The sequence below is a fragment of the Salvelinus alpinus genome, chromosome 20, assembly GCF_045679555.1.
Source record: "Salvelinus alpinus chromosome 20, SLU_Salpinus.1, whole genome shotgun sequence".
Lineage (NCBI taxonomy): Eukaryota > Metazoa > Chordata > Actinopteri > Salmoniformes > Salmonidae > Salvelinus > Salvelinus alpinus.
Genome location: NC_092105.1, coordinates 11,413,280 through 11,440,844, shown reverse-complemented (window position 1 = coordinate 11,440,844; position 27,565 = coordinate 11,413,280). Strand labels below are relative to the sequence as shown.

Below are 27,565 nucleotides of genomic sequence, written 5' to 3'. Positions count from 1 at the left end.
TTACTTCTATTATATTGCTACTATTATATTACTACTATTATATTACTACTATTATATTATTACAATTATATTACTACTAGTATATTATTACTATTATATTATTACTATTATATTATTACTATTATATTACTAATATTATGTTACTACTATTATGTTACTACTATTAAATTATTACTATTATATTACTACTATTATATTACTACTATTATATTACTATTATATTATTACAATTATATTACTACTATTATATTACTATTATATTACTATTATATTACTACTATTATATTACTATTATATTATTACAATTATATTACTATTATATTATTACAACTATATTACTACTATTATATTAGTACTATTATATTACTACTATTATATTACTGTTATATTATTATATTATTACTATTAAAGTATAACTACTAATACTATTATAGTATTACTATTATTATATTATTCAAATTATTATTATTATTATATTATTATATTATTACTATTAAATTAGTACTATTATATTATTAATATAATATTATTACTATTACTATTACATTTTTACATTTGTATTATGGCTATTATATTATTAATATTATTACTATTATATTATTACATTATTACTATTATAGTATTACTAGTATATTATAAACACTATAATTATTACTATTATTACTATTAAATGATCACTATTACATTATTGTATTACTATTATCATATGACTATCATATAATTACTATTCAATTAAAACTTAAATTATGACTATTATATTATAAGTATTAAAGTATGACTATGACATTATGACTATTATATTATGACCAATGCATTATTACTATTATAGTATTACTATTATAAGATTATATTATATTATAACTATTATATTACTACTGTTATATTGCTACTATTATATTACTACTATTATATTTTAATATTACAATTATATTATAACAATTATATTATTAAATTATTACTATTGCATTATTACTAATATAGTATTACTATTATAAGAATATATTATATTATAACTATTATATTATATTACTACTGTTATATTACTACTATTATATTACTACTATTATATTTTAATATTACAATCACATTATTACAATTATATTATTAAATGATACTACTACTACTATTATATTATTACTATTATAGTACTACTACTATATTATTTATATTATATTATTACTATTATATTATAATATTACAATTAAACTATTACAATTATATTATTAAATTATTACTATATTATTATTACTATTATTTTATTACTATTATATTAATACTGTTCAATTATTTCTATTATATTATCATCATATTATTATTACATTATTACTATTATATTATAACATTATATTATTACTATTATACTATTTAGATCACATCAATTCTCTGTGAAACGCTGATGTGCCTGTAAAAGCGCAAGGACAGATACAGCTCCACAATAAGGAACATATTGGAAGCACAGTAGTTGAACTCCAGTCAGTAAGTCCTTGGAGGATCATGCTGTTGCCTTAGTCTAAAGCCATCCTGTATCTTCCACAAACACGTACTGTACTGTCAGCACAGGATTCCACTCTGGAGATCATTAAATATACATCGATGGCACCTTCTAGATCTATGAGACAGCACTGCTTAAATAATGTGTTTGGAAAGACGAGATCATTTCAAATGAGTTTTGTTACAGAATGGTCAGATACCTTAATTCATCTGCACAGGAACACACACATATAGACATGCACTCAGTCACACACACACACACACACACACACACACACACACACACACACACACACACACACACACACACACACACACACACACACACACACACACACACACACACACACACACACACACACACACACACACACACACACACACACACACACACACACACACACACACACAATAACTCGTCACAGCCGCAGCATCTCCCTCTATGTAGAGCAATCAATTTCTGCTCAGCTCACAGCCCTGCATGGGAAAAGTCTGAGGTCATATGAGGCGATGCTTTAATCGGCTCGCCATGGCTGGAGAGGACCCAAGGAGTCTAGGGGGCAGCTCATTTCCACATCTCCTTCCTACAAGCAGACTGAGGATAAGCACTACTCATAAGCCATCAGACTAATTTAGTTCAAATCAACTTCATCCTCTGTGGATGCTTTCAATTCATTTGCTTCTTTGATTACATCCGATTCTTCCTACTCAAATCGTTTGTTACTCGCTCCCTGAACCAATCATCATCTTAAAGCCAAAAAGTCAGCAAAACCTATGAGATGACACTGAAAAGTCAAAATGTCCTTATACTGTAGGTTGACAGTGAACAAAGTGTGTATACGTGGGTGACATATCCTCTTATTAAAGGCCTTATTTCCATACACATAGTTTATTCCCTTACAATTAACTTTGAATTAGGCCTTTGTAATGCCGATGGGCTCTCAGAGCTTTGCAGTCCATTCACACACATACAGTCTAGAGAACCCAGCCAGAGACATTCTAGTGAACCCAGCCACAGACAGTCTAGAGAACCCAGCCACAGACAGTCTAGTGAACCCAGCCAGAGACAGTCTAGAGAACCCAGCCACAGACAGTCTAGAGAACCCAGCCACAGACAGTCTAGAGAACCCAGCCACAGACAGTCTAGTGAACCCAGCCACAGACAGTCTAGAGAACCCAGCCACAGACAGTCTAGTGAACCCAGCCACAGACAGTCTAGAGAACCCAGCCACAAACAGTCTAGAGAACCCAGCCACAGACAGTCTAGTGAACCCAGCCACAGACAGTCTAGGAAACCCAGCCACAAACAGTCTAGGAAACCCAGCCACAGACAGTCTAGTGAACCCAGCCACAGACAGTCTAGGAAACCCAGCCACAAACAGTCTAGAGAACCCAGCCACAGACAGTCTAGAGAACCAAGCCAGAGACAGTCTAGAGAACCCAGCCACAGAAAGTCTAGTGAACCCAGCCACAGACAGTCTAGGAAACCCAGCCACAAACAGTCTAGAGAACCCAGCCACAGACAGTCTAGAGAACCCAGCCACAGACAGTCTAGAGAACCCAGCCACAGACAGTCTAGAGAACCCAGACACAGACAGTCTAGAGAACCCAGCCACAGACAGTCTAGAGAACCCAGCCACAGACAGTCTAGAGAACCCAGCCAGAGACAGTCTAGAGAACCCAGCCACAGACAGTCTAGAGAACCCAGCCAGAGACAGTCTAGAGAACCCAGCCACAGACAGTCTAGAGAACCCAGCCACAGACAGTCTAGAGAACCCAGCCAGAGACAGTCTAGAGAACCCAGTCATAGACAGTCTAGAGAACCCAGTCATAGACAGTCTAGAGAACCCAGCCACAAAGAGTCTAGAGAACCCAGCCACAGACAGTCTAGTGAACCCAGCCAGAGACAGTTTAGAGAACCCAGCCACAAACAGTCTAGAGAACCCAGCCACAGATAGTCTAGGTAACCCAGCCAGAGCCAGTTTAGAGAACCCAGCCAGAGACAGTTTAGAGAACCCAGCCAGAGACAGTCTAGTGAACCAAGCCAGAGACAGTCTAGAGAACCCAGCCACATACAGTCTAGAGAACCCAGCCACAGACAGTCTAGAGAACCCAGCCAGAGACAGTTTAGAGAACCCAGCCAGAGACAGTTTAGAGAACCCAGCCAGAGACAGTCTAGTGAACCAAGCCAGAGACAGTCTAGTGAACCCAGCCACAGACAGTCTAGAGAACCCAGCCACATACAGTCTAGGAAACCCAGCCACATACAGTCTAGAGAACCCAGACACAGACAGTCTAGAGAACCCAGCCAAAGCAGGTCTAGGTAACCCTGCCACAGACAGTCTAGAGAACCCAGCCACAAACAGTCTAGGAAACCCAGCCACATACAGTCTAGAGAACCCAGACACAGACAGTCTAGAGAATCCAGCCAAAGACAGTCTAGTGAACCCAGCCACATACAGTCTAGTGAACACAGCCACAGACAGTCTAGTGAACCCAGCCACAGACCGTGTAGAGAACCCAGCCACAGACAGTCTAGAGAACCCAGCCAGAGATATTTTAGTGAACCCAGCCACAGACAGTCTAGGTAACCCAGCCACATACAGTCTAGTGAACACAGCCACAGACAGTCTAGTGAACCCAGCCACAGACCGTGTAGAGAACCCAGCCACAGACAGTCTAGAGAACCCAGCCACAGGCAGTCTAGAGAACCCAGCCACAGGCAGTCTAGTGAACCCAGCTAGAGACAGTCTGGAGAACCCAGCCAGAGACAGTCTAGAGAACCCAGACAGAGACAGTCTAAAGAACCCAGCCACAGACAGTCTGGAGAACCCAGCCAGAGACAGTCTAGTTAACCCAGCCAGAAACAGTCTAGAGAACCCAGCCAGAGACATTTTAGTGAACCCAGCCACATACAGTCTAGAGAAGCCAGCCACATACAGTCTAGTGAACCCAGCCACATACAGTCTAGTGAACACAGCCACAGACAGTCTAGAGAACCCAGCCAGAAAGTCTAGAGAAGCCAGCCACATACAGTCTAGAGAACCCAGCCAGAAAGTCTAGAGAAGCCAGCCACATACAGTCTAGTGAACACAGCCACAGACAGTCTAGAGAACCCAGCCAGAATGTCTAGAGGACCCAGCCAGAAACAGTCTAGAGAAGCCAGCCAGAGACATTTTAGTGAACCCAGCCACATACAGTCTAGAGAAGCCAGCCACATACAGTCTAGTGAACACAGCCACAGACAGTCTAGAGAACCCAGCCAGAAAGTCTAGAGAAGCCAGCCACATACAGTCTAGTGAACACAGCCACAGACAGTCTAGAGAACCCAGCCAGAATGTCTAGAGGACCCAGCCAGAGACAGTCCAGAGAAGCAAGCCAGAGACAAAGGGAAACCCAGACGCAAGCTGCATGGTAACGCGAGCCTAACTGTAACGATCTTCGTTGGGAGAAAGAGAGGAGGACCAAAGCGCCGCGTGGTAAGTGTCCATTATATTTAATAATACTGAACACGAACACAATACAAAAATAACAAAGTGAATAGATAAGAAAACCGAAACAGTTCAGTGTGGAACACACAGACACGGAAGACAACCACCCACAAAACACAACAGAAAACAGGCTACCTAAATATGGTTCCCAATCAGAGACAATGACTAACACCTGCCTCTGATTGAGAACCATATCAGGCCAAACAAAAAATCCAACATAGAAACACAAAACATAGATAACCCACCCAACTCACGCCCTGACCATTCTAAAACAAAGAAAATACAAAAGAACTAAGGTCAGAACGTGACACTAACAGACGAGCTAAATGCCTTTTATGCTCACTTCGAGGCAAGCAACACTGAATCATGCATGAGCGCACTAGCTGTTCTGGATGACTGTGTGATAACGCTCTCGGTAGCCGATGTGAGCAAGACCTTTAAACAGGTCAACATTCACAAAGCCGCGGAACCAGACGGATTACCCGGACTTGCACTCAAAGCATGCGCAGACAAACAGGCAAGTGTCTTCACTGACATTTTCAACCTTTCCCTGACTGAGTCTGTAATACCTACATGTTTCAAGCAGACCACCACAGTCCCTGTGCCCAAGGAAGCGAAGGTAACCTGCCTAAATGATTACCGCCCAGTAGCACTCACGTCGGTAGCTATGAAGTGCTTTGAAAGGCTTTTCATGGCTCACATAAACAGCATCCTCCCGGATACTCTAGACCCACTACAATTCGCATACCGACCCAAAAAAAACACAGATGATGAAATCTCAATCTCACTCCACACTGCCCTTTCCCACCTGGACAAAAGGAACACCTATGTGAGAATGCTGTTCATTGACTACAGCTCAGCGTTCAACACCATAGTGCCCACGAAACTCATCACTAAGCTAAGGACCCTGGCACTAAACACGTCCCTCTGCAACTGGATCCTGGACTTTCTGACGAGCCGCCCCCAGGTGGAAGGTTAGACAACAACACATCTGCCACGCTGATCTTCAACACTGGAGCCCCTCAGGGGTGTGTACTTAGTCCCCTCCTTTTCTCCCTGTTCACCCACAACTGCGTGGCCAAACATGACTCCAACACCATCATTAAGTTTGCTGACAACAACGATGAGATAGCCTATTGGGAGGAGCTCAGAGAACTGGCAGTGTGGTGCCAGGACAACAACCTCTCCCTCAATGTGAGTAAGAAAAAGGAGCTGATCGTGGACTACAGGAAAAGGCGGGCCGAACAGGCCCCCATTAACATCAATGGGGCTGTAGTGGAGCGGGTCGAGGTCTCCACATAACCAACGATCTATCATGGTCCAAACACACCAAGACAGTAGAGAAGAGGGCACGACAATACCTTTTCCCTTTCAGGAGACTGAAAGGATTTGGCATGGGTCCCCAGATCCTCAAAAAGTTCTACAGCTGCACCATCGAGAGCATCCTGACCGGTTGCATCATCACCTGGTATGGCAACACCTCGACATCTGACCGTAAGGCGCTACAGAGGGAAGTACATATGGCCCTGTACATCACTGGGGCCAAGCTTCCTGCCATCTAGGACCTATATAATATGCGGTGACAGAGGAAAGCCCATACAATTGTCAGAGACTCCAGTCATCCAAGTCATAGACTGTTTTTCAGAGTGCCAAGTCTAGGACCAAAAGGCTCCTTAACAGATTCAGCCTCCAAGCCATAAGACTGCTGAACAATTAATCAAATGGCCACCGGACTATTACATTGACCCCCCATTTGTTTTGTACACTGCTGCTACTCGCTGTTTATTATCTATGCATAGTCACTTCCCCCCTACCTACATGTACAAATTACCTCAACTAACCTGTACCCCCGCACACTGACTCAGTACCAGTAACCCCTGTATATAGCCTTGTTTATTGTTATGTTATTGTGTTACTTTTTATAATTTTTTACTTGAGTTTATTTGGTAAATATTTTCTTAACTCTTCTTGAACTGCTCTGTTGGTAAAGGGCTTGTAAGTAAGCATTTCACGGTAAGGTCTACACTTGTATTCGGCACATGTGACAAATAAATTTTGATTTGATTTGTCTGGAGAACCCCGACTATCAGACTATCCACATCAGCTTGCGACTTTCTTGCGAAAATCCCAAAGTCCCATTGCCTCCATGGTTGCTGCCTGTTCCATTGGGCTGACTGTAGTGCCTCACTACTTCAGGCACATCATTGGATGACAATTAAGTAATTCAAAGGATCCGATGTGGTGGAGCTGACAGACAGAGGGAGACACGGCCTTGCCAGACTTTTGGCTGTGCGCAGTGTGTGTGTGTGTGTTTTGTACAGTACACTCTCTCTCTTCCTCCTGTCATCATCTCTTCCTCCTGTCCTCATCTCTTCCTCCTGTCCTCTTTTCCACTCCTCCACCCACGGCCATTTCCCAAGGTAGTTAAGCCCAATGTAACAAAAAAAAAAAATGTTATACCGTGTCAGCCAAACAGCTGAAAGAGAGATAGAGAGAGAGAGAGAGAGACTGTCTGGACACCAGCTGGAGTCAAGCTGACAATGGCTTGAGTCAAGCTGTGTGAAAACCAGTCATTCATGCATATTAGCACCCATGGCTAACATCAACATGCTAACTGCTACAGGCTAACAGCTACATGCTAACAGCTACAGGCTAACAGCTACATGCTACCAATAACATGCTAACAGCTCCAGGCTAACAACAACATGCTAACAGCTACATGCTACCAATAACATGCTAACAGCTCCAGGCTAACAGCCCTAACTGCTAACTTTGTTCCTTTAAGACTAGGCAGTATCTCTGGTAGCCACTCCTGAGGCAGACAGGCTTGTCCCCCAGAATATTAGATGTAACCATAAGCCACAAGTAGGCCCTGACCCTCTGTTTCGGTGTACACATCACGGACAAACTGAATTGGTCCACCCACACAGACAGCGTTGTGAAGAAGGCGCAGCAGCGCCTCTTCAACCTCAGGAGGCTGAAGAAATTCGGCTTGTCACCAAAAGCACTCACAAACTTCTACAGATGCACAATCGAGAGCATCCTGTCGGGCTGTATCACCGCCTGGTACGGCAACTGCTCCGCCCACAACCGTAAGGCTCTCCAGAGGGTAGTGAGGTCTGCAGAACGCATCACCGGGGGCAAACTACCTGCCCTCCAGGACACCTACACCACCCGATGTCACAGGAAGGCCATAAAGATCATCAAGGACAACAACCACCCAAGCCACTGCCTGTTCACCCCGCTATCATCCAGAAGGCGAGGTCAGTACAGGTGCATCAAAGCAGGGACCGAGAGACTGAAAAACAGCTTCTATCTCAAGGCCATCAGACTGTTAAACAGCCACCACTAACATTTAGCGGCCGCTGCCAACATACTGACTCACTCCATCCACTTTAATAATGGGAATTGATGGAAATTATGTAAAAATGTACCACTAGCCACTTTAAACAATGCCACTTAATATAATGTTTACATACCCTACATTACTCATCTCATATGTATATGTATATACTGTACTCTATATCATCTACTGCATCTTGCCATCTTTATGTAATACATGTATCACTAGCCACTTTAAACTATGCCACTTTATGTTAACATACCCTACATTACTCATCTCATATGTATATACTGTACTCTATACCATCTACTGCATCTTGCCTATGCCGTTCTGTACCATCACTCATTCATCTTTATGTACATATTCTTTATCCCTTTACACTTGTGTGTATAAGGTAGTAGTTGTGGAATTGTTAGGTTAGATTACTTGTTGGTTATTACTGCATTGTCGGAACTAGAAGCACAAGCATTTCGCTACACTCGCATTAACATCTGCTAACCATGTGTATGTGTGACAAATAAAATTAGATTTGATTTGATTTGTTTGGGAACCATCCACAACACTATATTACCAATCAGGCTCCCTGCTCCTCAAAGTAGACAGACCCCACACTTTGTTATGTTTTTATGCCTGTCACCTTCTCCTAGAGGGCATTATTCCTGGTCGGTTACACAACGCCCAACCGCTTAAATTTGGAGTCAAAGCAATGTAATCCCCAAAGCTCTAAACAGAATGACTGAGACGGGGGCTAGTTTGGGTCTGTTTCCACCACAAAGGCTAGAGAAGGCTAGCTAGACGGTTCACCTCTGTGTCCTGTGAGATTGAAAAACACTGCGTCCCCACAACACACAATGTCAACAAACATTAAACACATTCAGCTGGAGGATACAATGTATTGCATGATTCAACGGATGCTGGTCAGACACTGTGTGTTCAGGAGAAGGCTGGGTTAGTGTATATTGTACATTAACCCGAATACTAAAACAAACGTTCCCCACAGACTCAGACAGACACATGAACACATGCACGCACGCACGCACGCACACACACACACAGCTGTTAAAGTGTGTAATGAGTCATCTGGAAGAGTGTTCCATCTTAGACAGCATACATCCTGCATGTCCACAGCCCTACATCAACCTCCAGTGTCTAGAGTCTACATCAACCTCCAGTGTCTACAGTCTATATCAACCTCCAGTGTCTACAGTCTACATCAACCTCCAGTGTCTACAGTCTACATCAACCTCCAGTGTCTACAGTCTACATCAACCTCCAGTGTCTACAGTCTACATCAACCTCCAGTGTCTACAGTCTACATCAACCTCCAGTATCTACAGTCTACATCAACCTCCAGTGTCTACAGTCTACATCAACCTCCAGTGTCTACAGTCTACATCAACCTCCAGTGTCTACAGTCTACATCAACCTCCAGTGTCTACAGTCTACATCAACCTCCAGTGTCTACAGTCTACATCAACCTCCAGTGTCTACAGTCTACATCAACCTCCAGTGTCTACAGTCTACATCAACCTCCAGTATCTACAGTCTACATCAACCTCCAGTGTCTACAGTCTACATCAACCTCCAGTATCTACAGTCTACATCAACCTCCAGTGTCTACAGTCTACATCAACCTCCAGTGGATGGTGATGTAATAGTAATACCTCTACTGTAAGCCCCAGAGACATAAAATAAATATTGTAACACTATTCAAACACGCACGCACGCACGCACGCACTCTCACACACACACACACACACACACACACACACACACACACACACACACACACACACACACACACACACACACACACACACACACACACACACACACACACACACACACACACACACACAAAGTTGAAATTCACAAGATTTAATTTGACAAGATGCATTTTGATTTAAGATGTTGCACTTTATTATAAAGTTTATAAAGCCTCAATAAAACATGTCTTCATATAAACAGTAGCGTTTAAAATGTTCAAAATGTTATAATTCCACATTCAAAGTTAGATAATTATGTGAACATTCAATGGAATCATATTCGTCTGAAAACAACCTTTAGTAAAACAAGAATTTGGTTTAGATGTGAGACAAAAAGTGAAATTCAATAGAAACTGTCAGTCACACAGCCTTGTAGAGACACATACAGTACTGTACACAGCCTCCTTAACATACACCTCACTAGTACAGAAAATCACCAAGTAGTCAGTGATTAAAAAGTCTGATGTCAATAAGTCATTGAAAAGTGGGTGAGGACAACGGTCCCCCGTGTCAAAGAAGAAGTACACGTCTCATCATTTGCAGAATGTAGTGCACTACTCACAGTTTGTCTCCACGGTCAACTGTTCAGCCTTCTGATCCAGTAGAAGAAGACCAGTGTCGACCAATCAGGATGTCAACAGAAGAGAGAGTAACACAACTAACCAACTCCCAGCAGCTCACTGCCTGTTTATCTGTCTGTACTGAGTAAGATCACACACACTCTGTCACTCCTCTTATGTGACACACCACAAAGGGCTGCACAGGAGTGTGAGACTGTGTGTGTGTTTTTGGCGACAGAGGAGATTGCGTTCGAATTAGACACACACACACACACAGAAATCTAACTCGCACCCCCAACTATTCTAGAAATGTGGTGTGTTGTGCAACAGCCACAATATGCTAGTTGGATTGACAGTTGGATGGTAAACAAGCCTCAGGACTGTTAGACCCCTGCTGGGTTCCTAAAAGGACACCTCTTGGCTCCACCCATCTCTAACTACCTCTCACATTAATATCATGAGATCATAGCAAACACATTTTTTTTTATTTTACCTTTTTTAACTAGGCAAGTCAGTTAAGAACAAATTCTTATTTTCAATGACGGCCTAGTTAACTGCCTTGTTCAGGGGCAGAACGACAGTATTTTTTTACCTTGTCAGCTCGGGGATTTGGTCTTGCAACCTTTCGGTTACTAGTCCAACGCTCTAACCACTAGGCTACCTGCGACCACTAGGCTACCTGCGACCAATTTAGATGAACCTGTTGATAAGGGGAATAGATGTTAGTTTGACGTTGGGACTCAAATTAGTCATGTGATCTCTTGTTTATGTTGTCTAGTCAGTGCCTCACCTTAACCCCAAGCTACAGGCTAGTCAGTGCCTCACCTTACATCCTAGCTACATGCTAGTCAGTGCCTCACCTTAAGTCTTAGCTACAGGCTAGTCAGTGCCTCACCTTACATCCTAGCTACAGGCTAGTCAGTGCCTCACCTTAACTATTAGCTACAGGCTAGTCAGTGCCTCACCTTAAGTCTTAGCTACAGGCTAGTCAGTGCCTCACCTTACATCCTAGCTACAGGCTAGTCAGTGCCTCACCTTAACTCCTAGCTACAGGCTATTCAGTGCCTCAACTTAACTCTTAGCTACAGGCTATTCAGTGCCTCAACTTAACTCCTAGCTACAGGCTAGTCAGTGCCTCACATTAACTCCTAGCTACAGGCTATTCAGTGCCTCAACTTAACTCTTAGCTACAGGCTAGTCAGTGCCTCACCTTAACTATTAGCTACAGGCTAGTCAGTGTCTCACCTTAACTCCTAGCTACAGGCTAGTCAGTGCCTCACATTAACTCTTAGCTACAGGCTAGTCAGTGCCTCACCTTAACTGTTAACTACAGGCTAGTCAGTGCCTCACCTTAACTCCTAGCTACAGGCTAGTCAGTGCCTCACCTTAACTCCTAGCTACATGCTAGTCAGTGCCTCACCTTAAGTCTTAGCTACAGGCTAGTCAGTGCCTAGCTACAGGCTAGTCAGTGCCTCACCTTAAGTCTTAGCTACAGGCTAGTCAGTGCCTCACATGAACTCTTAGCTACAGGCTAGTCAGTGCCTCACCTTAACTCCTAGCTACAGGCTAGTCAGTGCCTCACCTTAACTCCTAGCTACAGGCTAGTCAGTGCCTCACCTTAACTCCTAGCTACAGGCTAGTCAGTGCCTCACCTTAACTCTTAACTACAGGCTAGTCAGTGCCTCACCTTAACTCCTAGCTACAGGCTAGTCAGTGAAGTCTATGAGACACTTAGCTTAGCTAGTGGGACTGTTTTGAGTTGAGTTTCACAGGGTACCATTGATCACAAGTGCTCGAAGAGTAATGGAATTGCTTCATTTTACCACATGGAGATTTGTATTTCAGAGACGGTATTTTAGAAGAGGTGATTGGACTCAAGTAGTCAAAAAGAAAAGGTGTTTGGGTGTGACCTTCTAGCCATCGGAGGAATAGCTGCTCGCCTGTTGGCTAAAGCTCAGGGTCACATTTAGATAGAAATGCCACAAATAGAGTGGTAGATAGAAATGCTACAAATAGAGTGGTAGATAGAAACGCTACAAATAGAGTGGTAGATAGAAATGCCACAAATAGAGTGGTAGATAGAAATGCCACAAATAGAGTGGTAGATAGAAACGCTACAAATAGAGTGGTAGATAGAAATGCCACACATAGAGTGGAAGATAGAAATGCCACAAATAGAGTGGTAGATAGAAACGCTACAAATAGAGTGGTAGATAGAAATGCTTCAAATAGAGTGGAAGATAGAAATGCCACAGATAGAGCAGACATGATGCCTTACTCTACATACCGTATCAGAGAGACATGTCTGTTCTACCCAATATACTGTATTTCTATCTGAACGATCCACATCGTTGTGCTCTATTGAATGCAGCCCTGGTCAAGGTGAAGGAGACTATGTCTGTCAGTCAGTCAGTGGATATGATTTGTTGACTCTATTTGGAACGTCCTTTCTGTTTACTACCCTCTATGTGTCTAGGTTGTGACAAGCCTTTTACCCTAGGAAAACAACTTCAATTTAGCCAAACTGCTAGCTAAGTACTCCCACTAAATAGTTTGATTCCAACTGTGCTGGTAAACACATAAATCTTCTATGCGTTCCTGTCTGTTCCTAACCCCATTGAGTTGGATGAGCTAATTGCCTTCTCAGTGTAGACTAACGAGGCTGCAGCTAGGAGAGAACACACTTAATTACAGTGGAAATGCAAAACACCAGAGTTTCCTGGAACCCATAGACTTCTTGTGCCATTACCACAAACATTCCGAAAGGAGGCTTGTTTGCCTGAAAAATGGCCGTCTGGCAGCTAGTACCCCAATCACTTTTCACAATCACAATGTCAATGAGCTAGTATTCAATGGCCTAGCTTTACATCCATACTGCCGTGCTGGCAGAGTGAAGTCATGGGCTCGGGGTCACAATGGGCAAGTGAGATTTGATGTCTTACAGCCTCAGAATGGGTCAAATTTGGCACTCATGTAAGCACACACACACACACACACACACACACACACACACACACACACACACACACACACACACACACACACACACACACACACACACACACACACACACACACACACACACACACACACACACACACACACACACACACACACACACACACACACACACACACACACACACACACACACGATGCAAGAAGAGAGGTGGGAACCTCTGCTATTTCTGCTGCACATATTTAAAGCAGTAGTTGGGTGTGTCTGTGTGAAGGGATGGGCATTTTATGACCTGAGTGATAAAACATATAGTCACGGGCATGACCTCTGCCCTTCCATCTATCCAGAGGACCAAGAAAAGCAACATGGGAAAATATGCAGGAATGCTACCAGAACAGAAACCAATTTCAGAGCTAGGATGAGTTATCTTGGATCAGTAATGATAATCACATGATTAAAAAAAGAACATTATAGATAGCCGTCTGTCACGTGTGTATTTATATTCCAAAAACTCGTAGAAAAAAAGGGTGCTATCTAGAATCTAAAAGGGTTCTTCATCTGTCCCCATTCAGCTGTCCCCATTCAGCTGTCCCAACACGAGAACCCTTTAAAGAACCCTTTTTGATTCCAGGTAGAAGCTTTTTGGGTTCTGTGTAGAACCCTTTCTACATAGGTATCTACATGGATCCCAAAAGGGTTCTACCTGGAACAAGAAAGGGTTCTCCTATGGGGACAGCTGAAGAACCCTTTTTTCTAAGAGTGTATGATTTAATATGAATCAGCAGTAATACTGTGACAGGTATTATTTATAAATTAATAATTCTGAGATAAATTACAAAAAATATTCAAATCAAACATGATTGATTAATTGATTGATTGACATATACAGTATTTGTATCAAGCGATTGGAGCATCACAAATTCAGCCTTCAATAGACAGTGTGAGAGACTATTCAGAAGTCAGCCGAAGGAACACAATAACAACAACACTCACATGTTACAGCTCATCAGTTTGGTCAGAGTGAACATATCAGTTTGGTCGGAGTGAACATATCAGTTTGGTCAGAGTGAACATATCAGTTTGGTCAGAGTGAACATATCAGTTTGGTCAGAGTGAACATATCAGTTTGGTCAGAGTGAACATATCAGTTTGGTCAGAGTGAACATATCAGTTTGGTCAGAGTGAACATATCAGTTTGGTCAGAGTGAACATATCAGTTTGGTCAGAGTGAACATATCAGTTTGGTCAGAGTGAACATATCAGTTTGGTCAGAGTGAACATATCAGTTTGGTCAGAGTGAACATATCAGTTTGGTCAGAGTGAACATATCAGTTTGGTCAGAGTGAACATATCAGTTTGGTCAGAGTGAACATATCAGTTTGGTCAGAGTGAACATATCAGTTTGGTCAGAGTGAACATATCAGTTTGGTCAGAGTGAACATATCAGTTTGGTCAGAGTGAACATATCAGTTTGGTCAGAGTGAACATATCAGTTTGGTCGGAGTGAACATATCAGTTTGGTCAGAGTGAACATATCAGTTTGGTCAGAGTGAACATATCAGTTTGGTCAGAGTGAACATATCAGTTTGGTCAGAGTGAACATATCAGTTTGGTCAGAGTGAACATATCAGTTTGGTCGGAGTGACCATCGCTCCAAAATCAGGAATATCAGGAATGTTTTGTCCGAGCCTGTGGCTAGACCCCGGAATGTGAATGTTGCGTGTATATGTGTGTGTGTGTGTGTGTGTTTGTGCATGTGCATGTATTTGTGTGTGTGCTCCTGTTGCTTCATAGTCCACTTTAAACACCAGAGGAGTGAAACTGAACACACATCCTAGACGTGACACCATATACTTGCCTTAAGGCGTCCCCTGCCATTCTGACAATCACACAAAGTAAAGCATGTTATGGAGTTACAGTATGTCACTGCTATCGTTACGTTCAAGGTAAGTCATTATATATTTCTTATTCAAATGAAGAAAAAAATATGTAATAAAGAAAATAAATATACTTTATCTAATCAATGTCCCCTTCTCACAGAACGGCCAACAATAGCCAAAGAGTATAAATGATAAGACTGTCTTATCCACTAAGTAGAACAGAACTTGGTTCTGGTATGTCTTTACCAACAGGAATGATATCTAGATCTCAACTGGAACCTCAGGGTTGGAGGGTCATTTCTATGACTTAATACATCAATCAATCAATCAAATCAAATTTTATTTGTCACATATACATGGTTAGCAGATGTTAATGCGAGTGTAGCGAAATGCTTGTGCTTCTAGTTCCGACAATGTAGTAATAACCAACAAGTAATCTAACCTAACAATTCCACAACTACTACCTTATACACACAAGTGTAAAGGGATAAAGAATATGTACATAAAGATATATGAATGAGTGATGGTACAGAACGGCATAGGCAAGATGCAGTAGATGGTATAGAGTACAGTATATACATATGAGATGAGTAATGTAGGGTATGTAAACATAAAGTGGCATAGTTTAAAGTGGCTAGTGATACATGTATTACATAAAGATGGCAAGATACAGTAGATGATATAGAATACAGTATATACATATACATATGAGATGAGTAATGAAGGGTATGTAAACATTATATTAAGTGGCATTGTTTAAAGTGGCTAGTGATACATTTTTACATAATTTCCATCAATTCCCATTATTAAAGTGGCTGGAGTTGAGTCAGTATGTTGGCAGCGGCCACTAAATGTTAGTGGTGGCTGTTTAACAGTCTGATGGCCTTGAGATAGAAGCTGTTTTTCAGTCTCTCGGTCCCTGCTTTGATGCACCTGTACTGACCTCGCATGGGACAAGTCCTCTGTGATACGTCAAGGGTTGACCTGCCTGGTGCTGGAGATTAGGGATAATTCTATTAGGGCTTTGATTCTGTCTCTGTCTCTGTCTGTGTCCCTCTGTCTCTGTCTGTGTCTCTCTGTCTCTGTCTGTGTCTCTCTGTCTCCGTCTCTCTCTGTCTCTGTCTGTGTCTCTCTCTGTCTCTGTCTGTGTCTCTCTGTCTCTGTCTCTCTGTCTCTGTGTCTCTCTGTGTCTCTCTGTCTGTGTCTCTCTGTCTGTGTCTCTCTGTCTGTGTCTCTCTGTCTCTGTGTCTCTCTGTCTCTGTGTCTCTCTGTGTCTCTCTGTCTCTCTGTGTCTCTCTGTCTCTGTGTCTCTCTGTGTCTCTCTGTCTCTGTCTGTGTCTCTGTCTGTGTCTCTCTCTGTGTCTCTGTCTGTGTCTCTGTCTGTGTCTCTCTCTCTCTGTGTCTCTCTCTCTCTCTGTTTCTCTCTCTCTCTCTCTCTCTCTCTCTCTCTCTCTCTCTCTCTCTCTCTCTCTCTCTCTCTCTCTCTCGCTCGCTCTCTCTGTCTCTCTCTCGCTCGCTCTCTCTCTCTGTCTCTCTCTCTCTCTCTCTCTCTCTCGCTCGCTCTCTCTGTCTCTCTCTCGCTCGCTCTCTCTGTCTCTCTCTCTCTCTCGTTACATGCTAGGTTAACTTCTGAATTTCCCTCCTGGTCATTTTAGGAGGTGGTACCATTGAGTGTGGGGGCATTAAGAGTCATTAACACCTCCTGGACTTCACAAAGGGAGTGGTGTGTGGTCCCAACTCTGTGTGTGTGTGTGTATATTGTCACGTTAAATAATGTGTGTAAGACCATCAACAACAATGTATGCCCAAAAAACTACAATGTTTGTGTGAAGGTATCCCAATTTGTACAACGGATAGTTCCGGCCACACAATATGATTGGTTGAGAGGAATTTGAAGCAACCACATCAGGGAAATGGGATTCCTCCTGTACGCATGCCAAGTGGCTGTACTCACCATCCATAGTGTCCTCACAATGCTGGTTGAGGTTCTCATAGGAGTCCCAGCGGATTAGAGCATCTTGGGTATTGTAGTCCACTGAGACAGTGGGCCCATTCTCCAAGTGGTCCATCCCTGGTGGAAAAAAAACATACAGAGGGGTCAAAGAAAATGTCAAAGCTATACTCATACAATAGGAGGTAGTGTCTGTCATCTTCCACACATGTCTGTTTTTGAATGAGCGGAGAAAATGGCCGCCAAGAAGAGGAGTAGGTATGCTTACCATTGATTTTTTCTGGGCCAAAGGAAAAGACAAACTCCACCTTTCCAAAATCTGGGAATCTGTCATCTGGTTTGAGGATGAGAGAAGAGAATAAAATGTGTCCATGTTTAAAGCAATGACGGGAGATTGCAAACAGGTTTGACATGCATTATGCAGCCAAATGAAATATGACTCCTTAATAGTCCGTTCACATAGAAACCCTTTATGCAGCAGTATTCAAAACGTAACTTTGGAAAAAGTATGGAATATATTCGTTATGATGATCATATATAGTTGGGTCATCATCAAGGCACAACAGTTTCACGTTTTCAGTCAAATCTATGTTTCTCAATTCTCTTCATGGTATGCATTATGCTGGACTTTTTCATTTTTTAGGGGACATTTAGGAATATCTTCCTTACCCTTGAAGGTCTCATCGAGCTCATCCTTCCCAAAGACGATTCCCAAGTCGTGCACAGCGCATGTATGGAACTGCACCCGGAAGATCACATCGCGCTGTGGGCTTCGGAAGCGCTTGTGGTAACACTTCAGCTGCAGTGGACAGGAAGATAGATGTCGTTTTTAAAGAGGTCTTTCTGGATTCTGGGCTTCTGTTACTGAATCCCAAAAAGAGATGACTTCAGTGCTTTCATAGATTTCACATTGCTCAAGTCACAAAGTTTACCTCGGGAAACCTTCATTGACTTTCTGTTACTTTCACAGTGTTCAGATCACTAGGACAACTGTAAAACATGTGAAAGCATTTGAAGCAGGACTTTATTTAGCTTGGAGTTTTGCCATTTTGGAACCATTCCATTCGTTCCATTGTACTGGGCAAACTAAATCAAGCACAGACATATGTTTTTGATCCATATCTGACATACAGTACAGTGTCATTGTGAAATACCAGCTGATAACATAGGAGCTTGATTCACAGTACAATCCTTTAGGGCATCTGGCAGTGTGCTAGAGAAAGCAGCTCTGTAAATGTATAGTCTGCCTTCCCAAACAAAAGCAGTATTATCCAGACCATTGCTATCCACACAAGAGCCTTGTAAAGCCTTGTAAAGCCTTGTAAACCCAAACCCTACGAAAGAAACTCTTCACTCTCTCCCCACTGTGTTTCACCCTGGCTAGGGGTTGGCCAGATCTTTTACAAGGACCTCACATTTACAGGTACTCAAGGAATATTTAGCTTTGTGCTTAGCCCAAATGACACACTGCACACAAACTATAGCTGAACTGGGGAACCGGGGTGAATGTACTGAGCAAATTTCAGGGTGCATATGCCTGAATAACATCTCAATTGGACTGGAATTATCATTAATTGAGCATCAAAATAACCCTGAGAAGATATGAGTCAAGTTAATTTTGCCTCATAACCCTGATAGGATATGGGTCAGGTTCATTTAGCCTCATAACCCTGATAGGATATGGGTCAGGTTCATTTAGCCTCCTAACCCTGATAGGATATGGGTCACGCTTGAGGGCGCCAGGCTGCCCTGCATCACGCACTCCTGTCATCAATTACACGCACCTGCCTTCCCTCATCACGCGCATCAGCGATGTTGGACTCACCTCGACTCACTCACTCACTCATCTGTTTATTTCCTCCCCTATATTTGTCAATTCCCTGCTCTGTTCCCTGCTGATGCATTAATTGTCTTTTGTTTGTGTTACCTGTTTGCTGACGCTGTTCCTGTCTCGTTCCATGTCGGTTATTTATTAAATGTTTTACTCCCCGTACTTGCTTCGTCTTTCCAGCGTCATTCCATGTGACATTTTATTAACAAAATGTTAACAAATACGTTTGCTTTACAGATGATATATTTATTTATTTTGCCGTTTTAAAGCTAATTTACTGCAATTCTACACATTTTGCCATGGCGTGGGGAGACATGTTTGCAGTTTTAAAATCGAATTTCCTGCAATTCTACACATTTTGCCATGACCTATGCCATGTTAATATGAAATCTGAGTGAGAGTGACTAACAAAATCAATGGGGGCCTCCTGGAGGTCAGGGCCCCTGGGAACGTGCCCTGCATGCCTGATTGGTAATTCGGTCATGATACAAGTTTAGATAGCTTTCTAGACTAACTAGACTATTTACCAATGCCCACTGGGCACAGACATCAGTTCAACTTCTAGTTTTGATTTAAATTTGGTTGAGTTGTAAAGTGAATTCAACAAAAAAAATTCACCATGTCATTGGATTTAGGTTATAGTTAGATGAAAAACATATGAAATTCTCTTACGTCGATGACTTTATGCAAATCCAATCAGTTTTTCCCGTTGATTCAATGTCATCAAATAGATTTTTGTTGTTGTTGAAATTAAGTAAAAACAACGTTGATTCAACCAGTTTTTGCCCAGTGGGAGGCTACTTGAGTAACTGTCAGTGAATTATAACAAGACGAAAACTGCAGCAATATATATTTAGTATGTTTTTATATATATTTTTAAATTAGAGAGGTCCTGACCTCAGTGTCTTCATATGTAGCTACAGGTCTGCTGCTACAGTGTCTGTTGGGGCCAAACGGTATTGCCTTTGGTGAGTGCTTCTTTTAAATTGCCTTGATTTGTACATGCCAAATGAATCAGTGGCTGATAGCCTAGGAAACTGAAGCGACATGTCTCTGTGTCTGTGCTGAAGAGGAGAATGGACAACAAAGTATTATTCTTCTTCTTGTCTTAAAACTCAAATAAAAACTCTAATATTTCCAGCCTGGTCTTGAAGAGGACGTCATTTTGACATGCTAGTTTACAGCCTGGATATCGTGTGCTAATGAGGGTAGTTAAACTGAGGTATAGGGCTCATGCCAACTGTCCTCTAGTTTTTACAGCCCTGCTGTTTTATTAATGGGGACTATAAAAGTCTTAAGGACAAACACACTGTATTTGGACACAATAAATTGCATTCTGTCTTAATAACAGAGGTCAATCCACTATCTCCTAATTACTAGGAGGCTTAATACATTACCATACTACACACTCCCAAAGGCTATGTACAGTACATGTCATACATCTCCATGTCACTCAGGGAGGAGCTGATGGTCCTTACCAGAATGTCGCCCTTCAGCAGCAGGCCTGGCTCAATGGTGATGCAGACACTGGTCTGGCTGTCTCCCTGGACGCTACTGGAAACACACACACACAGAGCCTTGTGAACACACCACACCATTTTGCTATCAACCAACACACAAACAGAGCCTTGTGAACACACCACACCATCACGCTATCAACCAACACACACACAGAGCCTTGTGAACACACCACACCATCACGCTATCAACCAACACACAAACAGAGCCTTGTGAACACACCACACCATCACGCTATCAACCAACACACACACACAGAGCCTTGTGAACACACCACACCATCCCGCTATCAACCAACACACACACGCAGAGTCTTGTGAACACACCACACCATCACGCTATCAACCAACACACACACAAAGAGCCTTGTGAACACACCACACCATCACGCTATCAACCAACACACACGCAGAGCCTTGTGAACACACCACACCATCCCGCTATCAACCAACACACACACAGAGCCTTGTGAACACACCACACCATCACGCTATCAACCAACACACACACAGAGACTTGTGAACACACCACACCATCACACTATCAACCAACACACACACAGAGCCTTGTGAACACACCACACCATCACACTATCAACCAACACACACACAGAGCCTTGTGAACACACCACACCATCACGCCATCAACCAACAAACACAACGAACCACCACTCCACACCAAACACAGAACCACAAAAACATGTCATACTCTCTTGAACACACCGCCACTATAAACACACACACACACACGGGTAACTGTTTTGAACACACCGCCACTATAAACACACACACACACACACACACACACACACACACAGGTAACTGTTTTGAACACACCGCCACTATAAACACACACACACACGGGTAACTGTTTTGAACACACCGCCACTATAAACACACACACACACGGGTAACTGTTTTGAACACACCGCCACTATAAACACACACACACACGGGTAACTGTTTTGAACACACCGCCACTATAAACACACACACACACACGGGTAACTGTTTTGAACACACCGCCACTATAAAGACACACACGGGTAACTGTTTTGAACACACCGCCACTATAAACACACACACACACACGGGTAACTGTTTTGAACACACCGCCACTATAAACACACACACACACGGGTAACTGTTTTGAACACACCGCCACTATAAACACACACACACACACACACACACACACACACACACACACAACACATACACACACACACACACACACACACACACACACACACACACACACACACACACACACACACACACACACACACACACACACACACACACACACACACACACGGGTAACTGTTTTGAACGCGACACCAATCACACACCTCTTTTACATGAACGCATCAGTCAGCTAGACGTATGATCAGCGTAGTAGATCTTGACCACTATGTTCTGGCTGAGGGTAATGTCCTGGCTGAGGGTAATGCTCTGGCTGAGGGTAACATTCTGAATGAGGGTAATGTTCTGGCTGAGGGTAATGCTCTGGCTGAGGGTAACATTCTGAATGAGGGTAATGTTCTGGCTGAGGGTAATGTTCTGAATGAGGGTAATGTTCTGGCTGAGGGTAATGCTCTGGCTGAGGGCAATGTTTTGGCTGAGGGTAGGGTTCTGGCTGAGGGTAACATTCTGGCTGAGGGTAATGTTCTGGCTGAGGGTAATGTTCTGGCTGAGGGTAATGTTCTGGCTGAGGGTAATGTTCTGGCTGAGGGTAATGTTCTGGCGGAGGGTAATGTTCTGGCTGAGGGTAATGTTCTGGCTGAGGGTAACATTCTGGATGAGGGTAACATTCTGGCTGAGGGTAATGTTCTGGCTGATGGTAATGTTCTGGCTTAGGGTAATGTTCTGGCTGAGGGTAATGTTCTGGCTGATGGTAATGTTCTGGCTGAGGGTAACATTCTGGCTGAGGGTAATGTTCTGGTTGAGGGTAATGTTCTGAATGAGGGTAATGTTCTGGCTGAGGGTAATGTTCTGGCTGAGGACAATGTTCTGGCTGAGGGTAATGTTCTGAATGAGGGTAATGTTCTGAATGAGGGTAATGTTCTGGCTGAGGGTAACATTCTGGCTGAGGGTAATGTTCTGAATGAGGGTAATGTTCTGTCTGAGGGTAATGTTCTGAATGAGGGTGATATTCTGGCTGAGAGTAATGTTCTGAATGAGGATGATATTCTGGCTGAGAGTATGGTCTGGCAGAGGGCAATGGTCTGGCTAAAGGTGATGGTCTGGCTTAGTACAAACACAGGTACACACAAATTGGGTGTGCACTTAAGCGTGAGCACACACGCGCACGCACGCACGCACGCACCCACACACACACACACACACACACACACACACACACACAAGATTTAGGTTGATCTATGTATATTATGGAGATTTGATTGGTAAAACAGTGAGATAGAGGAAATACAGGGAGATACAGGGAAAGAAACATGTTATTAATGCATTGGAAGGAAGGAAGGAAGGAAGGAAAGTAAGAAAAAAAGGAAGGAAGGAAAGAAGGAAGGGAAAGTGGAGGAGACCACATGATGAGTCCCACCCGCCGTGCTACCATCTGTGGGCATGACTTCCTGTGTGCTCAAACGTCTGCTTAAAGCTGTATAATCCATCACTGCCTGCCCGGGCCTGGGAAGATGTAGGGGTCCTTCAGCAAGGCCCTGGGGCATCCACACACATCCCTGTCTACTTATTTCAATGGCTCCTCAAGTTACTAATAACAATACTACTGATCATAACACTTGGCTGGAACAGCTGAGGCTGGGGAACTACAGACCGGGTCTGGGGAAGTATAATCTGGGGCTGGGGAACTAGAGACTGTGGCTGCGGAACTAGAGACTGGGGCTGGGGAACTATAGACTGGGGCTGCGGAACTAGAGACTGGGGCTGGGGAACTAGAGACTGGGGCTGGGGAACTAGAGACTGGGGAACTAGAGACTGGGGCTGGGGAACTAGAGACTGGGGCTGGGGAACTAGAGACTGGGGCTGGGGACTACAGACTGGGGCTGGGGAACTAGAGACTGGGGCACTAGAGACTGGGGCTGGGGAACTAGAGACTGGGGCTGGGGAACTAGAGACTGGGGCTGCGGAACTAGAGACTGGGGCTGGGGAACTAGAGACTGGGGCTGGGGACTACAGACTGGGGCTGGGGAACTAGAGACTGGGGCACTAGAGACTGGGGCTGGGGAACTAGAGACTGGGGCTGGGGAACTAGAGACTGGGGCTGCGGAACTAGAGACTGGGGCTGGGGAACTAGAGACTGGGGCTGGGGAACTAGAGACTGGGGAACTACAGACTGTGGCTGGGGAACTAGAGACTGGGGCTGGGGACCTAGAGACTGTGGCTGCGGAACTAGAGACTGGGGCTGGGGAACTAGAGACTGTGGCTGCGGAACTAGAGACTGGGGCTGGGGAACTAGAGACTGGGGCTGAGGAACTAGAGACTGGGGCTGGGGAACTAGAGACTGGGGCTGGGGAACTAGAGACTGGGGAACTAGAGACTGGGGAACTAGAGAATGAGCCTGGGGAACTAGAGACTGGGGCTGGGGAACTAGAGACTGGGGCTGGGGAACTAGAGACTGGGGCTGGGGACTACAGACTGGGGCTGGGGAACTAGAGACTGGGGCACTAGAGACTGGGGCTGGGGAACTAGAGACTGGGGCTGGGGAACTAGAGACTGGGGCTGCGGAACTAGAGACTGGGGCTGGGGAACTAGAGACTGGGGCTGGGGACTACAGACTGGGGCTGGGGAACTAGAGACTGGGGCACTAGAGACTGGGGCTGGGGAACTAGAGACTGGGGCTGGGGAACTAGAGACTGGGGCTGCGGAACTAGAGACTGGGGCTGGGGAACTAGAGACTGGGGCTGGGGAACTAGAGACTGGGGAACTACAGACTGTGGCTGGGGAACTAGAGACTGGGGCTGGGGACCTAGAGACTGTGGCTGCGGAACTAGAGACTGGGGCTGGGGAACTAGAGACTGTGGCTGCGGAACTAGAGACTGGGGCTGGGGAACTAGAGACTGGGGCTGAGGAACTAGAGACTGGGGCTGGGGAACTAGAGACTGGGGCTGGGGAACTAGAGACTGGGGAACTAGAGACTGGGGAACTAGAGAATGAGCCTGGGGAACTAGAGACTGGGGCTGGGGAACTAGAGACTGGGGCTGGGGAACTAGAGACTGTGGCTGGGGAACTAGAGACTGGGGCTGGGGAGGCTAGCTAAACATAATAACGTGTGGCAAGCGCACAATGGATTTACTGGTGTAAACTGTGTGTGTGTGTGTGTCAAATCAAATCAAATTTTATTAGTCACATACACATGGTTAGCAGATGTTAATGCGAGTGTAGCGAAATGCTTGTGCTTCTAGTTCCGACAATGCAGTAATAACCAACAGTAATCTAACCTAACAATTCCACACTACTACCTTACACACACACACACAAGTGTAAGGGATAAAGAATATGTACATAAAGATATATGGATGAGTGGTGGTACAGAACGGCATGGCAGATGCAGTAGATGGTATAGAGTACGGTATATACATATGAGATGAGTACTGTAGGGTATGTAAACATAAAGTGGCATGGTTTAAAGTGGCTAGTGGTACATGTATTGCATAAAGATGGCAAGATGCAGTAGATGATATAGAGTACAGTATATATACATATGAGATGGGTAATGTAGGGTATGTAAACATTGTATTAAGTGGCATTGCTTAAAGTGGCTAGTGGTACATTTTTACATAATTTCCATCAATTCCCATTTTTAAAGTGGCTGGAGTTGAGTCAGTATGTTGGCAGCGGCCGCTAAATGTTAGTGGTGGCTGTTTAACAGTCTGATGGCCTTGAGATAGAAGCTGTTTTTCAGTCTCTCGGTCCCTGCTTTGATGCACCTGTACTGACCTCGCCTTCTGGATGATAGCGGGGTGAACAGGCAGTGGCTTGGGTGGTTGTTGTCCTTGATGATCTTTATGGCCTTCCTGTGACATCGGGTGGTGTAGGTGTCCTGGAGGGCAGGTAGTTTGCCCCTGGTGATGCGTTCTGCAGACCTCACTACCCTCTGGAGAGCCTTACGGTTGTGGGCGGAGCAGTTGCCGTACCAGGCGGTGATACAGCCCGACAGGATGCTCTCGATTGTGCATCTGTAGAAGTTTGTGAGTGCTTTTGGTGACAAGCCGAATTTCTTCAGCCTCCTGAGGTTGAAGAGGCGCTGCTGCGCCTTCTTCACAACGCTGTCTGTGTGGGTGGACCAGTTCAGTTTGTCCGTGATGTGTACACCGAGGAACTTAAAACTTTCCACCTTCTCCACTACTGACCCGTCGATGTGGATAGGGGGGTGCTCCCTCTGCTGTTTCCTGAAGTCCACAATCATCTCCTTTGTTTTGTTGACGTTGAGTATGAGGTTATTTTCCTGACACCACACTCCGAGGGCCCTCACCTCCTCCCTGTAGGCCGTCTCGTCGTTGTTGGTGATCAAGCCTACCACTGTAGTGTCATCCGCAAACTTGATGATTGAGTTGGAGGCGTGCATGGCCACGCAGTCGTGGGTGAACAGGGAGTACAGGAGAGGGCTCAGAACGCACCCTTGTGGGGCCCCAGTGTTGAGGATCAGCGGGGTGGAGATGTTGTTACCTACCCTCACCACCTGGGGGCGGCCCGTCAGGAAGTCCAGGACCCAGTTGCACAGGGCGGGGTCGAGACCCAGGGTCTCGAGCTTGATGACGAGTTTGGAGGGTACTATGGTGTTAAATGCTGAGCTGTAATCGATGAACAGCATTCTCACATGGGTATTCCTCTTGTCCAGATGGGTTAGGGCAGTGTGCAGTGTGGTTGCGATTGCGTCGTCTGTGGACCTATTGGGTCGGTAAGCAAATTGGAGTGGGTCTAGGGTGTCCGGTAGGGTGGAGGTGATATGGTCCTTGACTAGTCTCTCAAAGCACTTCATGATGACGGAAGTGAGTGCTACGGGGCGGTAGTCGTTTAGCTCAGTTACCTTAGCTTTCTTGGGAACAGGAACAATGGTGGCCCTCTTGAAGCATGTGGGAACAGCAGACTGGGATAAGGATTGATTGAATATGTCCGTAAACACACCAGCCAGCTGGTCTGCGCATGCTCTGAGGACGCGGCTGGGAATGCCGTCTGGGCCTGCAGCCTTGCGAGGGTTAACACGTTTAAATGTTTTACTCACCTCGGCTGCAGTGAAGGAGAGCCCGCAGGTTTTGGTAGGGGGCCGTGTCAGTGGCACTGTATTGTCCTCAAAGCGGGCAAAAAAGTTGTTTAGCCTGTCTGGGAGCAAGACATCCTGGTCCTCGACGGGGCTGGTTTTCTTTTTGTAATCCGTGATTGACTGTAGACCCTGCCACATACCTCTTGTGTCTGAGCTGTTGAATTTCGACTCGATTTTGTCTCTGTACTGAGACTTGGCCTGTTTGATTGCCTTGCGGAGAGAATAGCTACACTGTTTGTATTCGGTCATGCTTCCGGTCACCTTGCCCTGGTTAAAAGCAGTGGTTCGCGCTTTCAGTTTCACGCGAATGCTGCCGTCAATCCACGGTTTCTGGTTTGGGAATGTTTTTATCGTTGCTGTGGGTACGACATCGTCAATGCACTTCCTAATGAACTCGCTCACCGAATCAGCATATTCGTCAATATTGTTGTTGGACGCGATGCGGAACATATTCCAATCTGCGTGATCGAAGCAGTCTTGAAGCGTGGATTCAGATTGGTCGGACCAGCGTTGAACAGACCTGAGCGCGGGAG

General features: G+C 44.3%; 1 protein-coding gene across 8 annotated transcripts in view; it reads right to left on the bottom strand.

The window, feature by feature from the left end:
- The window catches only part of LOC139546300 (tensin-1-like), a 310,397-nt gene that overhangs the window by 42,184 nt on the left and 240,648 nt on the right, over positions 1-27,565 (bottom strand). For all 8 annotated transcript variants that reach the window (XM_071354505.1, XM_071354508.1, XM_071354507.1 and 5 more), the window contains 4 exons: positions 20,750-20,825; positions 18,110-18,239; positions 17,709-17,774; positions 17,444-17,560 (listed from right to left, as the gene is read on the bottom strand). In XM_071354505.1, the coding sequence (XP_071210606.1) occupies positions 17,444-17,560; positions 17,709-17,774; positions 18,110-18,239; positions 20,750-20,825 (389 nt within the window). The remainder of the gene's footprint in view (positions 1-17,443; positions 17,561-17,708; positions 17,775-18,109; positions 18,240-20,749; positions 20,826-27,565) is intronic.